This window comes from Octodon degus, unplaced genomic scaffold (genome assembly GCF_000260255.1).
Source record: "Octodon degus isolate 3935 unplaced genomic scaffold, OctDeg1.0 scaffold00196, whole genome shotgun sequence".
NCBI classification, from domain to species: Eukaryota; Metazoa; Chordata; class Mammalia; order Rodentia; family Octodontidae; genus Octodon; species Octodon degus.
In genome coordinates, this window is record NW_004524772.1 from 1140061 (window position 1) to 1157052 (window position 16992).

Sequence of the window (16992 nt, forward strand, 5' to 3'; positions counted from 1 at the left end):
GTACCCTGAGCTGCAGAGACTGGGCGTGGTGGTGCACGCCTGTAATCTCAGCACTGGGGAGGCTGAAAACAGGAGGATCACTAGGAATCGGAGCTGCGGAGTGAGACCGTGTAGCAAATACATGAAAAAAAAAAAAAAGATATAAATGATCAATTTATTTCTTGTGCTTTTTGAATAGGAACTCAAAACTTTTTTTCATGAATTAATGCATAAGGAAAGAGAAAAATTGTACTAATGAAAGTCAATTGAACAAGAGTTGTAGGTTTTGGGTCTGATAAGGTCAGTGAAGTACCCTCAGGATTTATCCTGAGATCCTGTACCTCAGATTGTAGAACCTTTTTCAGTGTCAGCCATGTGTATGAGTCATGGCTATTGGTTGGCCAGTGTGCTCTCTGTGAAAGTCTGAGAGAATGTTTTCTGTCCATGTGACTCCCCATAGGTCCTGCTTTACCTTGGTCTTAGCCATCCAGCAGAAAAGGATAAAAACGAAATATAAGAAGTAAAGCCATACTGTTATGTTGAGCTGTAGAGGACTCAGGTCAACAATTTCTGACATTGTCAGTCAAGCGGAAGACCCAATACTATTATGGGCTACTGGACTCTTTTGAATATTTTGCTGAGTTTACACACCTATAATATTCAAATAATGGAACTTAACAAAAAAACGGTATACGGATGAATGTCCATTTTTGTATCTGTGTATTCAAAGTGGTTAGGATAGATATATAGTTACCTTCTCTTAATGAATAGAGTGATTTGATCTAATGGTGTTTGTAAATAGGATATCATGTCCGCATCTTGTACAGCAATTAACCACTAGGAAGAGAGTATGCAATGTGTTAATTATTGAAACTGTCCTACCAATTTGATTTGAAACTGTCTCATTGCTATTTGTTTGTCAATAAAATTATGGGGAAAAAAGAAAGTCAGTTGACTTTTCTGTGCTTTCTGAAATGAATTTTCACTCAGTATGCATATATGCATCTCTTCTGTAGTGAGTAAAAGGAACTTAAAATTGACACAACTTTTAACCCCGTGGCTCCAACTGTGTTCTGAGGATTTAGTTTATAACGTACAAGATAGTTAAATTACATTTGCGTATCTATGGCTACATCCTGTAGTGATTTTGATTCTTTTATTGAAGAATAATGAAATAAGCATTGCAATTGCAGTTAGGCTGTTTCACCCTTTATCCCTGACCTTCCATTACCATTGGGCCTTGATTTTCTCCACTTCTGAAAACGGAACATTGAACTAGTTATCATTTTCCAGATATTCCTTCTTGTAAATCTCATTTTTTCATTATCACCTTTCTAGCTTAGGAAGAAGAACCCAATCTGAGACAAAATTATTAAATCTGTTGCAGTAGGTATTTTCTGGAGGTTCTCTTTCATGTTATAATTTATTTCCCTGACCTATTTAAGTCTTAGTGGTTGAAATTTAAGGTGGTATAACAAGTAAGACTGATTTAACAAAATTAGCTGGCGTGCATAGTCTTGAGTAATATCCTGTTTTGATTGGTTTTTATAATATGAGAATCTTTTTCCCTTGAAGGAAATAAGGAAATTTCATAGAAGGAAACTGTGCATGGTATTGATGGAAGACAGGCGGTATTGCTCATGCTTTTGAGTTATTGATAGTTACAGAAAGCAGTAAATTATTAGTGTTACACAATCCTTGCCTCCCTTCATAAGAGTATAGTCAATTCTACTTTTTCTGGATGTATACACAACTTTTAATGACTCCAGTTGTGACATTTTAGTTAGATGAGTCTTAATGTCTAGTAGAGTTTAGTTGCAGTATTTCACATTGCCAGTAGATGGTGCTTTAGCACAATGTAAATTACTGTACAAGGACCAGCGATATACCTCAGTGCACTAAGCACTTGCTTAGGTAAGCACAGGGGCCGGGGTTCAATCCCTGGCACCGCATGCTGCACTGGCTCCGCCCCTGTGCGTGCTGAGCTGGTGATGGAGTCTGGGTGTGGTGGTGTACGCTTGTAATCCCAGCACTAGGGAGGAAGAAACCAGGAGGCTCACAATGAGTCCGAGCTGTGTGATGAGACCCTGCACAAAAATAAATAAATTACTGTACAATACAGATTTTTATATTAGTGGATGCTGTCCTTTATTATAATAAGCTATATTATGATCCTTCTTAAACATTATTTAATTTAGAACTTTAAAATACTACCTTCCAAGTCAATATCATATACTAAATTTTACAGAATATTCTTAACATTTGGCATTAAGTACTGTTTCTTATCTTTTTCACTTTACATCTGTGTTATTGAACCACTTTAAGAGTTTTGAGAATAGCTTTGTCATGCTTCTGTGTGCATTAAAATTATTGCTTTAATAATTTGGAGACTGTCAATTTAATTCAACTTTAAAATATCTTCCATGTTTCAGAAGCCGAGAGTTAAATGTGAACAAATCAGTATTCTGTCCATATTTTAAGTTAACACTTTATATATCATTTAGTGCTTGTAAACATTTGATATACCAATAAAAACTTAGTGCTGAAGAAATTACGTGAAAGTTTTCATTTTTCTTTCCCTCAGAAGGGTTATCATCTGTTTGTCATTATAAAATTATGTGCCATGAATTATAGAGCAGGGTTTAAGAATATAAAAAAAATCTACTCTTACTGTTTTTAAGTAAGCATCTCATTTCACATTGCTGCCCCTCAGATGTCAGTGTTCTGCCCAAGCCCCTGTGCAGGCCTTGCTGTGTGATGAGGCTGCACCTTTAGCACCCATAGGCTGCAAGCATTCACCCTGTGTTCCTGCTAGGGTGGTGGCACTGAGCCCACATTGATTTCTCAGCAGCATCTCTGGAATTCACATGATCCCCTAATGAAGATTACATGCTGCCTATCACAGTGAGGATAAGAGGTAGATCTAAGGGGACTGATACCTCTCAGGTGCTGTCTGATTCTCCACATTTCATTACTGTCCATACTGAGTTTTCCAGTACTTCACATCATACTTGGCAGAAAGGTAGGAGGATCGGTAGCCTTAGACTTGCCATGTTTATGGGAAAAGAAGACCCTGCTATAGGCTCGGATCGGTCAGCCTCCTCCCCGAGCCTCTGCATCTTCCTCGCTTTGAGGCTTGTCCTGACCCCCTAGGTCAAGGAGACCATTACAGACCATGCTTTGCCTGGTCAGGGTGGTGATCTGTACCTGTAACTCCGTGTGTCTGCAGTTGCTCTGCAGGGTGGTCACTGTTTTTGCTCCTTCCACAGGGGTCTTTGCTTGTCTGGGTTCATCTCCTGGGAGCCAGTTGAACCTTCACTGAGCCTGACATAAAACAAGACTTTACCTAAACCACTTGGGAATCCTCAGCAGCAGTGTGATCTTCTTCTTTATGAGAACCATAGAAATTTCTGCTATCACATAGTCTAATACATTCCTTTGAGAATTGAGCAAATTGTTTGTGATAATAATTTAGGCTTCTACTTTTCATATTACTACTTTCTCTGATGCCAGCTCTGAGAGAGAAAGCAATAATACATATTTAATTATAGCATTTATATGAGCTAGTTGTTTGTTAAAAGTGTCCCCTTTTATGTTTTGTAAAAATACATTTTATTTGTCTATATATAAGGTATGCAACATGAGATGTAAAATACCCATATAGCAAAATAGCCATTACAGCAAAAAAGTTTAATATATTCAGTTCATATTTACCCATCCACTTTGCCTTCAGAAAAAGCAGCCTAATCTCCTCATATAGCAAAAAATACCAAACACTATCACTGTTGATTTTATCCCTTATGCTTTATTTTGGATATGTTTATCCTACAGATATTCTACTTTATATCCTTTGGACTTCTTCCTTGTTTTTTTTTTTAATATTGTGGTCCTCTGAGCACATCCAACTTCCATGTAATGCTAAACTACATCATGTTTGACTTCTGCATAATCAGTAAGATAGACTCAACACATGATTCATCATGTGAAATGTTTTCAGAACCATACCTCTTCTAGTTTGCAGTTAATATTGTACTCTTCATTGGTACATTTAAATTTAAAATATCATTATCTACTGCAAAAGGAATATCACTTCCTGAAGGTAACATATTTCTAAATTTGTTCATAACAAAAGTTAATATATACACTGTAATTTTTAGTGCACCCATGTAGTATATACTAAACAGATCAGCTATACTGCATATTTAAGTAGTGTGACTGTTAATTTTTTAAGTAATGTTTTATTAAATAATTTATGCTTGTTGCACTTTTAGTTTGTGTAGGATAATCTGAACAGACTGCAGTAGCACTGCAGGTTTATACTTTGGGATGAGCTCTGTATAATTTAGTTGGTTTCAACTTTTTAACTGTCAGTATTATCTTTTCTAGATTCATGAGATATTTGATTGTCAAGAATGTATGAAGAAATTTATTTCAGCAAATCAGCTGAAACGTCATATGATCACCCATTCAGGTAAAATAAATACTTCTTCGTCATATATTAAAGTCACACAAAAGTATGACTGTTACTTTCAGGAGATCAGAAAGGGTAACAAGATTCCCTGGCTATGTAGCTTGGCTATTAACTAGATATGAAATTTAGAACAAGCTACTTAATTCTCTATTCCTTAATTTGGTAGGTGATTTAGTTAAAAGCAATCCTCAGAATCACCATTGAATTTATCAGTTACTTCTCCTCTCTTTCTTTATTCTCTATTACGCAATGAGACACTTCAAAAACATTAAAGCCACTCTCTCGAGTTGCCACTGCGCAGCTCTTCTGCAGTGCGTTGGACACAGTCCAAGCCAATTTGCTCTCTTGTATCCCAGCCCTTTGTGTTCAAGATGCCTGAGGAGATGCACCATGGGAAGGATGAGGTGGAGACGTTTGCATTTCAGGCAGAGATGTCCAGCTCATGTCTCTCATCATTTAGACCTTCTACTCCAACAAGGAAATTTTCCTTTGGGAGTTGATCTCTAAAGCTTCTGATGCCTTGGACAAGATCCGATATGAGAGCTGGACAGACCCTTGCAAGTTGGACAGTGGCAAAGAGCTGAAGATTGACGTCATCCATAACCCTCAGGAGTGGACACTGATTTTGGTGGACACAGGTATTGGCATGACCAAGGCTCACCACATAAACAACTTGGGAACCATTGCCAAGTGGGCACAAAAGCATTCATGGAAGCTCTTCAGCCTGGTGCAGACATCTCCATGATTGGGCAGTTTGGTGTTGGATTTTACTCTGCCTATTTGGTAGCAAAGAAAGTTGTCATGATCACAAAGCACAATGATGATGAGCAGTGCGCCTGGGAGTCTTTTGCTGGGGGATCATTCACTGTCTGCACTGACCACGGGGAGCCAATTAGTTGAGGCACCAAGGTGATCTTCCATCTCAAAGAAGACCAAACAAAGTACTTGGAGGAGAGGTGGGTCAAAGAAGTGGTAAAGCAGCACTCCCAGTTCATTGGCTACCCCATCACCCTTTATCTGGAGAAAGAACGAGAGAAGGAAATCAGTGATGATGAGACAGAGGAAGACAAAGGTGAAAAAGAAGAAGAAAACAAGGATAATGAAGAGAAGCCTAAGATTGAAGATGTGGGCTCTGATGAAGAGGATGATACTGGAAAGCTTAAGAAAAAACCAAGATTAAGGAGAAATACATTGATCATGAGGAACTGAACAAGACCAAGCCCATTTGGACCAGAAACCCTGATAGCATCACTCAGGAGGAACATGGAGAGTTCTACAGAATCCTCACCAATGACTAGGAAGACCACCTGGCATCAGGCACTTCTCTGTGGAAAGTCAGCTGGAATTCAGGGTGTTGCTATTCATTCCCCGGCAGGCACCTTTTGACCTATTTGAGAACAGGAATAAGAAGAACAACATCAAACGCTATGTCCATTGTGTGTTCATCATGGACAGTTGTGATGAGTTGATCCCCAAGTACCTAAATTTTATCCATGGTGTGGTTGACTCAGAGGATCTGCCCCTAAACATCTCCAGAGAAATGCTCCAGCAGAGCAAAATCTTGAAAGTCATCCACAAAAAAACAAATGTTAAAAAATGTGTTGAGCTCTTCTCTGAGTTGGCTGAAGACAAAGAACTATAAGAAATTCTATCAGGCATTCTCAAAAAATCTAAAGCTTGGAATCCATGAGGTCTCCACTAATAAGCAGCACCTTTCTGAACTATGCTATCACATCACTCAGTCTGGAAATGAGATGGCATCCCTGTCCGAGTGCATGTCTCACATGAAGGAGATGCAGGAGTCCATCTACTACATCACTGGTAAGAGCAAAGAACAGGTGGACAATTCTGGCTTTGTGGAGCACGTGCAGAAACAGGGCTTTGAGGTGGTTTACATGACCGAGCCTATCAATGAATACTGTGTGCAGCCTGAGGATGAGGAGGGGAAGAAAAGATTGAGGAGAGCAAAGCCAAGGTTGAGAACCTGTGCAAACTCATGAAGGAAATCTGGATAAGAATGTTGAGAAGGTGACAATCTCCAACAAGCTTGTGTCTTTACCCTGCTGTATTGTGACCAGCACTTGTGGCTGGACAGCCAACATGGAGTGGATCATGAAGGCCTAGGCCCTCCATGACAACTCTAACATGGGCTACATGTTGGCCAAGAAGCACCTGGAGATCAACCCCAAGCACCCCATTGTGGAGACCCTGAGGCAGAAGGCCGAGGCTGACAAGAATTACAAGGCTGTCAAGGATCTGGTGGTGCTGCTGTTCAAGACAATGCTGTTGTCTTCTGGCTTCTCCTTGGAGGACCCACAGACCCACTCCATGTGTATCTACCACATGATCAAGCTGGGCCTGGGCATCAATGAAGATGAGGTAACTGCAAAGGAGCCCAGTGCTGCTGTTCCTGCTGAGATCCCTCCCCTTGAAGGGGATGAGGATGCATCCCGGGTGGAAGGAGCGTATTAGGAGCTCCCACTGTGAGAAACCTGTGTGCTCTGTGTAGTGTCCCAGCAGCTCTCCAGCAGCCTGAGTGACCCTGTCCCACTTCTCCCTCTGCTGAGCCCAGTAACTAATTTCTCCCGCCCTGTGTTGAAAGCAGGAAGTAAGAGCCTTGAGCCCCATTCCCTCTGTAATTTGACAGCAGAGTTGGATGTTGTGTATTTTGATCTTATTTTTTGTTTATTTTGTTCTGAAATTAAAGTATACAAAAATAAAGAAAAAGAAACAGTAAACCCCTCCTGGAATGATAAGTGCAAACCTTTATGCATTGTGTTTGCAGAGCTTTTGATGTTTGCCAGAGATTCAACATTTACGGTGTTTATACTTCTAGATACTGTTACATCTTAATTATGGTGCTAATAATGTTATTGAGAAATTTATAAATATGTTTTGGGAAACTGTTTTAAAGCCATACTTTTCATCTTGAACAAGCTTGAGCAATACGTCTGCTTTACTTATGCAGATTTGAGAAAAACAACTCTGAAAGCAATTTTGGCTTTATAAAGTCTCCTAGAACATAAGATGTTTGTCATTTGAAGCCATTGAAGTCAGAATGTTTTTGAATATTCACATTGTTTGGAGATAGATATAGATGTTTTAGTAAATTAAGATCAGAGATTTCAAATATGTGATGTTGATTCCCACAGTATTTTTAAAATTCAGTTGTCAACATTATACGAATATTACATAAATAGGGCTTTGACTTCCCCGCCTAAGTGTTTAATTCCTGCTGACAACTGGAAACTCTGCCTGTATGGGCCCTGCGTGGCCCGGCAGGAGGCGAGTTGGCTTTTACCTCCTTCATTGCCAAAGCTGTCTTAGTACTCCCGGCTGTGACCCTGATTTAAACTCACACACATCAGCAGATTTTTCATCTGGAAATAGGATTTCTTCTTTGAATCTAAACCTCTTTCTATTAAAGCTACCTTTAGTTTTAAAAATAGGTCTGTAGGAGACGGAGCTCACATTTCATTTGTGAGGAGACATACATATCCAGCGGAAGCAGGCTGCTTGGTACCTTTTTCTTCCTATTTTGCTTTAGTTGGACATTGCTTTTTAGGTTAGTTGTGTAAAACAAGTAGTTTAAAGTAAGGACATATCTCTTTTTATCCTTTACCTCTTTACCTTTATATGGATATGAGATTGTCTTCACTCATTTTTCACAGAAAAACGACCCTATAATTGTGAGATTTGTAATAAATCTTTCAAGAGGCTTGACCAAGTGGGAGCCCACAAAGTAATCCACAGTGAAGACAAGCCTTACAAATGCAAGCTTTGTGGCAAGGGATTTGCTCACAGAAATGTTTACAAGAATCACAAGAAGGTAAAAACTTCATTTTTTTCTTTCTTTCTTTCTTTTCCTTCCTTCCTTTCTTTTTTATTTCACCATTTTGCTGACAAGATTTTCAACTGTTCATCTTTCACTGAAGCTTTTGCATACCTGGGGCAGGGCATATGGAATGGAGTACCTAGAGAAGACCTTGCTCTGCTTCGTAACCACTCGCTCAGACTGTAACTCTGTGCAGGCTCATTTCTGTCTTCCGTGCTCTACTGAAACTTTCTACAAGATGGCACTGAGCTCTTAACTCATTAAAATCTCCTAGTTATTAAGGCAGCTAAGAATGTGGCTTTTAATCATTGTTAAATCATTTTTCATTCTTTCTGCAAAGTTTGATGCTCTTGTTCCTGTTACCAGTCTAAAATTCTCTTCATCTTTGGTGTCCTTGTACTATACTCTGCTCAGTCCCCTGACAGTTTCCTGAGCATTTCTGCAGGCTCTGTAATAGTCACCTTTTCCATCGCTGTAACAAAATACCTGAGAGAAACAAGTTCAGAACAGGAAGGATTCCCTTTGGCTCATGGTTTTCTGTTTCAGTCCATGGTTGGTTGGCTGTGCTGCTTTTAGGCCTAGCATAGGGCTGGAAGTCATGACGGGAGCACATGGCAAAGCAAAACTTTTCCTCATGATGACTGGGAAGCAAAACAATGGAGGTAGGAGCTGGGATCCCAGTATTTTCATGAAGGGCATGTCTCTAGTCTCCTAACTTTCTCCCACTAAGCCCCATCTTCTTAAGGTTATACCTAGTATCTCCACAGGTTGGTAACTAAAGTGTACGTATGGAAGCTTTGGCGAGACGTTTATCATCCCAGTCATGCCTGTCTGCCTTTACCCCAAGAGGGTATCGTAGATATTTTTCTGTATCTTCTCTGAGAAATGTCGCCATTTCCATGACTTCTGCTATCAATACCAATTCCAAGTAGTTCCATTAATACTAGGCTACAGACCCATATTTATAACTGCTTACCTAATACATAATTGGTGTCTTTTTGGGAGTACATTGAACAGACTCCAGAAGGACTTTTTCATCCTTTGTCTAGTAATTTATGTCTTGAAGAGTCTTTTACTAATAAAAGGTAAACAATTTTTGAAATCTATTTCTTCAATCTTGATTCCTCTTTAAAAATTAGAAAGCAAACCTTAAAGATTCTACTGTCTCTATTATCTCATCAGCTTTGCATGATCCTTTCCATTTTGATTTGTTTTGTTTTTGCATTGTTGAAGATTGAACCCAGGGTCTTGTACTTGTTAAGATTCCAGCCTGTCTCTTTGTTTACTCTTCCAATGTCTGGATAAATTTGCTTTCATCTAGATTACTTTTCACGTTCATCTCCTTGGGCTTCTTGGCATTTAAGCTCTTCTCAGTACAGTCCATCCTACCAAGCATCTCATCTAACACATAATTCTGTTACCTCACTTTTATACATATATATATATATATATATATATATATATATATATGTATCAGGAATTACACTCACAACTTTACACTTGCCAGAATGTGTGTGTATGTGTATATGTGTGTGTGTATTTTTTTCTGCTGTCATCACAGTTGTCCAAAATATTACCTTAACTTACTGTTCAGCTCATCCTTCTATTTGCTGCATGCATCATCCTTAAAACAGTATTTCCATTATCTTGAGTCTTCATAACCTCTCTGACTTCCCTTTACTTCAAGTTATCATCTCTCAGATTGTCCTGTTCATTTTTCTTTACAGTTCTTAAATTATTTTTGTTCAAATTCTTATTCCAGAATATGCTAGCTTTATCAAATTTACTTTTGTGCAGTAATAAATAATATTTGAAACGCATTCAGGAAACATGTCCAAAGATAATTTAAAATCTTAGAGATGTATGTCAAAATACCTATGGCATGACAAACAGTTGCCTCTTAAATATCTTTTTTAGTTGAGGTTTATTTTTTGGTTTTGGTACCAAAGACTGAACCCAGGGCTTCCAGCTTGTTAAGCAAGCATTCTACTACTGAGCTAAGTCTCTAGTCCCAAAATATCATTTTTATAACATCTTTTAAAATAACTTCGTACTTATTTTCCCTTAATATTTCATGAGGATTATAGTTATTTCAGTATTCAGAAGGATTTCCATTTGGTCCCATTTGATATTATTTTAAAACATTGTAATACCAGTTTGAGTTTTAGTTCAAGAAGACAAACAAAAAGTGGGATTAACAAAGAATAAACAAGGTTGACTGATAGTGGCTTTACCTGATTTCTAGTTTACTATCTTCTGCTTGGCTCACATATTCTGTGTTCTGGGCAGTTTTTATTACTGCCTCTTGGAATTACATGACTGTAAAGAATTATCTGGCAAATTTCCTGTTCAGTCTCTGGAACCCTCTCATTCCTTTCTTTGATGAAACTGATCTACCCACATTTATGAGTTTTTCACAGTTTGGCTTGTGTTATATGCCATATGGGAATTTGGCATAGGCTCTGTGCACCATCTCTCATACTTTCAGCCATAAATCATGTGAAAGTAATAATGATGTCTTGGGAAGGATGGAAATCATGAGGGCTGTAATTGCCAAAGTGGAACGCACATTCAATCCTTCGCCACTGAACAAATATGTTTCTTACTGTGTTATGATCATAGCCTGAAAATATCTGAAACAGTCTTTAAAAATCATGTGCAAAAAAAGCAAATCAGTCTTTCCTTCCATCATTATTCATTAATGGCTAGTTAGTCAACTGGAAAATACAGATATGCTGAAGAAATCAGAAAGAAATAAACCCACCAAGAGTCAATCTGATTGTCAGGTAGTATGGCAAGGGTTGCTACCTCAAATACATTGAATCTTCTGATTTTTCTGAGCAGATGATCTGTGCATTTTTATTGCAGTGGTCTTATTTTGTCTTTCATGGTTTAGACTTGCTTGAACAAATGAATATTGTCATTTATCTTGATTAAGGCCATAGTGAAATTTTGGAGGGATGGATTTTATTTTGAAAACACACTCTTTTGTCATGTAGCAAGTTATACAGGCTCCAGAAGCCAAATTTAGTTCAGATACTTCTTCATCCTTTGTAAATTTATAGTAGGTTTGTGTAGGGATGAATAGAGATGAGCAGCTCTCTTCATCAATTTGGGCTGCTACCACAAGATTCCTAGATTTGGGGGTTGAAGTAACAGTTATCTCCCACAGGTCTGAATGCTAGGCAGTTCAGGGTAAAGGTGCTGGCAGATCTGGGGTCTGGTGGGGGCTCAGATTCTGGTTTTCAGATGGTCAGTGTCTTGTCCTATGTCTTCTTGGGGTGCAAAGGAAAACAAAGGCAATATGTCTTCCACAGACTTAAGTCTCATTAATATGACCTAGTTAGCTTTCAAAAACCTCACCTCCTCATATTGCCTCATTGCAGATTAGAATTTCAGCACAGCAAGTTTGGTGAGACATGTTTAGTCTAAAGCCACGGTATCAAAAGTCAAGTCTCAGGGGACAATGTCAGAATGGGAAAGAGTGACTGCTGGGTTGTGAAAGAGGAACGAAATAGTTCTCAGTTATGTGAGGTTGAGAATAAATTCACAAGTGTTACATCAGACGTAAAGTTCACAGGTGAAATGTTCTACTGTATAAAGGAATTCTTTCATCTTATCTAGCAAGATCTTGGGCAATATTGACATTTTTCACAAATGTTTGTGTGAAAAGATGTTATTTTGTGTATAACTTATAAAATTCATAAGGTTTTAGTTTTCCATTTGAAACATGTATTTAAAAGTGAATAGTATTATGGCATGCATGTATCATTCTTGCCTTAGAATATGACTTGGAGAACTTTCATTTTGATTTCTATAATCAATGCTAATTTGTAGAGTATGAAGTCAACACCCTTTTACGTAAAATTCTCTAAGTAAACAAACAAAATTTCTGACAATAGAACTTATGCATGGAATTTCTAGGCTCAATATTTAATTGCTCTTACATTTTGATTGTTGCTACTCCTTTGCCTTCTGAAAAGACTGTTTTGTCTTTTGACACTTTGTATGAAAGTGTCCTTTTTCTCCACATCACAGTTTTTTCAGTTAGAATACAAACATGATTCTCAATGTATTTTAGCCATGATATGTAAAATTCTTCTGCCTGTCACAAATTGATTTGTCTTTTACACCTTCTAAAAACTTATTTGTATGCTTTGTCCATTTTTCCTTTGGACCACTTGTCTGTGTTTTCATTGCTTTCTGAGAGCAGTGTGCATATTATAAGCATTCATCCTTTGCTGTTTTTGTTTCTTACCCTTATTTGCCACTTTGCATCTTCTCAATGCAAAAGTTTTGTCCTCTTGAATTTGTACCTTAACCAGTATATAGTGGCCTTCTTCATTTTATTTGATCATTCTTGGTTTGAAGTTGAGACTATCTGAGAATAGGACTGCTACTCCTGCTTTTTTTTTTTTTTTTTTATGTTCTGGGGCGTGTAGTATTGTTTTCCATCTTTGACTTTCAGCCTATGAATTTCTTGATGAGTTAAGTGTATTTCTTGTATACAGGCAGATTGTTGGATTTTGTTTCCTAATCCACTGTGCCAATCTGTTTTCCTTTAAATGTGGTCTGTTTATTTTCTCTATAGGCTTTCAGTATATTCAGGCAGATAGTGAGGTTAAGCTCAACTGCTTAGGTTGTAGGGTAATATTAATAAGATTCTCTTCTGGATGGTTAACAACCTAAGTTCATAGACCAAAAATTAGAGAAAAAAAAGGGCTGCAAGGATAGCCAACATTTTGGCCCTAGCCTTTCAAGGTCAGCGAAGATTCAGAACATGGGAGAACATGTACTGCAATATCATATAGCTCAGTTGTGTCCCAGATTTTCTGATCAAGGAGATTATGGGGCCACAGAGGAAAGTGAACACTGCTGTAGAGTGTGCCTAAGGAGAGTCATATGGAGAAAAAATATTCTCTCAGGTTTTCACAGAGAGCAAATTGGTCAAGCAATGGCTATGACTCATCTACATGGGTGACACTCACAAAGGATCTACAAACCCTGTGGTACAGGGTTTCAACATAAATCCTGAGGGGATTTGACTGACCTTATCAAATACAAAAGTTATAATACTTGTTAGATGGTCTTGCTTTATCTTGGTCTTAACCATTCAGCAGAAAAGTATAAAAATGAAGTATAAAAAGTAAAGCCATATTAATACGCTGAGCTGTAAAAAGATTAAGTCAACATCTTCTTCTTTTTTTTTTTTTTTTAATCTTTTTTGGCAGAAGTGGGAATTGAACTCAGGCCCTTACACTTGCCAGGCAAGTGTTTATTCCACTGAGCCGTCTCTCTGGCCAAGTCAACAACTTTGGTCATTGCCAGTCTTATGCAAAACCCACTACTATTATGGATTACTGGAGTACATTGGAATATTTTGCTGAATTCAGGCACCTACAATATTTAAATGACAACGGAATACCCTTCTCTGACAAAGTTAAACAAAAAGGGGGATACAAATGAATGACCATTTTGTACTGTATGTTCAAAATAGTTAGGAGAGATACACAGCTGCATTCTCTTGGATCACTGAGTAGAGAGATTTGTTCTGATAGTGTTTGTGGATGGATATCATGTCTACATCTTGTACAATGAATAACCACTAAGAGAACAATATGCAGTGTATTAATTATTGAAACTGTGTTAGTAATCAGTTTTGAAACTGTCTCATTGCTATTTGTTTCTCAATGAAATTATTTAAAAACAAAGCAAAACAAAAATTTTACCCTTTTATTTTGTCATAAATGCATGAGCTTCATGTCTTCAGACTCTATAACTTCCAAGTTTTGGGTCTCAATTAGAAAAGTTTCTTATTCTGTGATTAGGCAGGCATTTATTCAAAATTCTCAAAGTTATGGCAGTTCTTTTTTTGGTAGTATTTTATTCCTTCCAGAATTTGTGTTTAGGTGTGGAACATGATTCAGTTTCTTAATATTGTTCTGTAGCTGCATGTTTATTTTTACATGACCCAATGTTCATCAGATAGTATTATCTTAGTATCTATTAAAAATTGAGAATTTACTAGAAGATACTGCTTTTTGGACTCCATCTCTTTTTTTAATCTGTTTTCTTGCAATATTTTATTCTAATGATCACAACTGAGTGTGTGTTAATTTCTGATTGTCAAGGTCTCATTTTCTTTTTGAACTATTTTATATGGTGAGTAAGAAAATTAACTTTAAGAAGCAGACTTAGAACTACCATATTCTTTCTTCCCAGAGATTGATATATGTTAGAAACAACCCCATGTCACAATAAAAGTCATCATATAAACACTTGCTTTTGTGTGGATGATTCAGTTTGAGAAAGTTTTCTCCTTTTTTCTTTTTGGTAGAAAAAGCAGAAACAAAGCACGATCACTTTCCACTACAGTAATACCAAGTAGTACTCTACTACCAGTGTATTGCCTATTTTCCTGTGTCATAACCTGTTGTTGAGTCATAACCCAGAGAACTTTCTGTATCAGTTTTAACTCTACCTAAGGCTTGGTTGATTCATTCTCCATCCTACAGTTTCTGTTAGGAGAAGATTAAATAAAAGAGCACTGTGGAAGACCTGCAGCAGACAAGCAAGAGCCAGAGCACATGGTGTCACAGAGAGGACAAAAGTGAAGGTAGACCGTGTGCCCTACAGAGCCAGCACATAGGAGTGCAGCGTGAGCAAGCATGTCAGTTTGCACACTCAATACACAAAGGGTTGGACTTCATAGGATGTCAGCAGTCTTAGGGAAAAGAGGATCTGACCTTAAAAGCCCAGTTAAATTAAATGAAAAATTAATATATCTTTGAGGAAGTGGTGCTACCTTTTCTATATAACAGTAAAGCAGAAGAGTATATCATAAGCAGGGTTTATCATTGAGGAAATGCCACAAATTTGAAGCAGTGGAGGAGAGAATGTGCAGATGAGAGCTGTGTTCTTCATGCACACTGTGCTGGAGGTCAGTACTTCCCATATGAGATCTGTGTTGAGACTATGAGCTTGGATATTTTATGTTTAAAATTAGGAACTGACTCTAAGCTTTGAATCTTTTAAGTATACACCCATATTATTGTGAGAAATACAGTAGCTACTTTCTATGAGGGATTTCTTGAAAATATGTCCTATAGCAGTGCTGGCCCTTTAGATATCCAGGTTGGTGCTCAGAACACACACACACACACACACACACACACACACACACACACACACCCTAATATTTATCTGTAGCTGCCTGATTATGTTTGTCTAACCCAGTGTGTACCCAATAGTATATGTTGGTATATGTTCAAAATCTTAGTATATGTTAAAAATTGAAAGATTTGGCTTATATAGAAAACAGTGTACTGGTGGGTAAATTTTTAGATAGAATTAAAGTTCTTCCACTATTTTCTATTTCTACTTTAGGAGTCTCTTCTTTTGCCTCTGTGGATTTCACATGAATTTCAATGAAAAGCTACTAGTTTATTTGTCTTTCTATCTGGAAAACAAATTATCAACTAGAGGACCTAGTAGAGTTACTATGACTTATAACATGTGCTTTGTTAAAGTTAGGAGGATTGTGTTTGTGCAGAAAATTCTGGTCTTTACTTTCCAGGATACCTAGGAGAACCTTATGTTCTAGATTGGAAAGTGAAGCTTTCTGTTGTCTTAACAGTTTTGCAAAGGAACATGGCTCCCATTTCCATATATAAAAAGGTTTTAAATTTTTTTTTAAAACATATATATAGTGTGTGTGTGTGTGTGCGTGTGTGTGTGGCCAGCTCAGCCCACCAGGGGGCGCGGCTGGCCGGCATGTGGTGCTGGAGGATTGAACCGCGGTCCCTGTGCTTTGCCAAGCTTGTTCCAAGTAGGTGCTTTAGACCACTGAGCCATCTCTCCAGCCCCTAAAAAGGTTTTATTGTGAAGGAATAAATTCCTTCTGTATAGATCCATATTAGCTGTAGTGAACAGTGGTATTTTAATCTCGTTAGTGTGAGAACCTGAAAGAGTAATGATAATCTAAAAGGTACAACAGATACTGTGAAAGGGAAAGAAATCATTCAATTGGAAGGAAAAACTGGAATGAGGAAAAGGACAATTGAAAACGGAAAAATATATGTAGGTATATATATTTAGGTGTATATATATATATATATATATATATATATATATATATAGTTTGGATAATTAATAATTGCATTGTTGATTTCTGCTGGTCTTTTGAAAGGAGCAGTTAATGCTTAATTTTTTAACTCTTTTTTTCTTCCTCTATTGAATTTCTTATGACTTATTTTATTTTTCTTTAAACGAATCTTAGATGTTTTTATCTGGTAATCTGAACAATTAATTTGAAGATATCATCATGTAATACATCAACCATTATTGAATTCCTATTACTTTGTTTAGTGAAATATTGTATCATTTCTTTTTTCTTTCTTTTTGTTTTGTATTTAGGGGAGGGTCTACAGAGTGTTCAGGTTCTCACTACTAGATTGGACTCATAGTGATCCACCTGTTTATAGCCTCCCAAGAGCTGGGATTACAGGCACACACCACCATGCCCAGTCTCAATTGCTGTCTCAGCACAAGCCAGGGGTGGGGTCGGTACGGCAGGCCCTGGGGTCAAACCCCCCAACCCTATGTTTGCTTGTAGATGCTTTAATTCACTGAGCTATTTGGCCAGCCCTCTTGTATCATTTTTAATGCTGTTTTATTTGTCTACTACTGTTTTTGTATTCTTTAAAAA

General features: G+C 37.6%; 1 protein-coding gene and 1 pseudogene across 3 annotated transcripts in view; both read left to right on the plus strand.

Moving 5' to 3' along the window:
* The window catches only part of Prdm5 (PR/SET domain 5), a 209814-nt gene that overhangs the window by 97392 nt on the left and 95430 nt on the right, over positions 1 to 16992 (plus strand). For all 3 annotated transcript variants that reach the window (XM_023704426.1, XM_004644243.2, XM_004644244.2), the window contains 2 exons: positions 4366 to 4450; positions 8122 to 8279. In XM_023704426.1, coding sequence (XP_023560194.1) covers positions 4366 to 4450; positions 8122 to 8279 — 243 coding nt within the window. The remainder of the gene's footprint in view (positions 1 to 4365; positions 4451 to 8121; positions 8280 to 16992) is intronic.
* LOC111813529 lies at positions 4822 to 6922 on the plus strand (annotated as a pseudogene).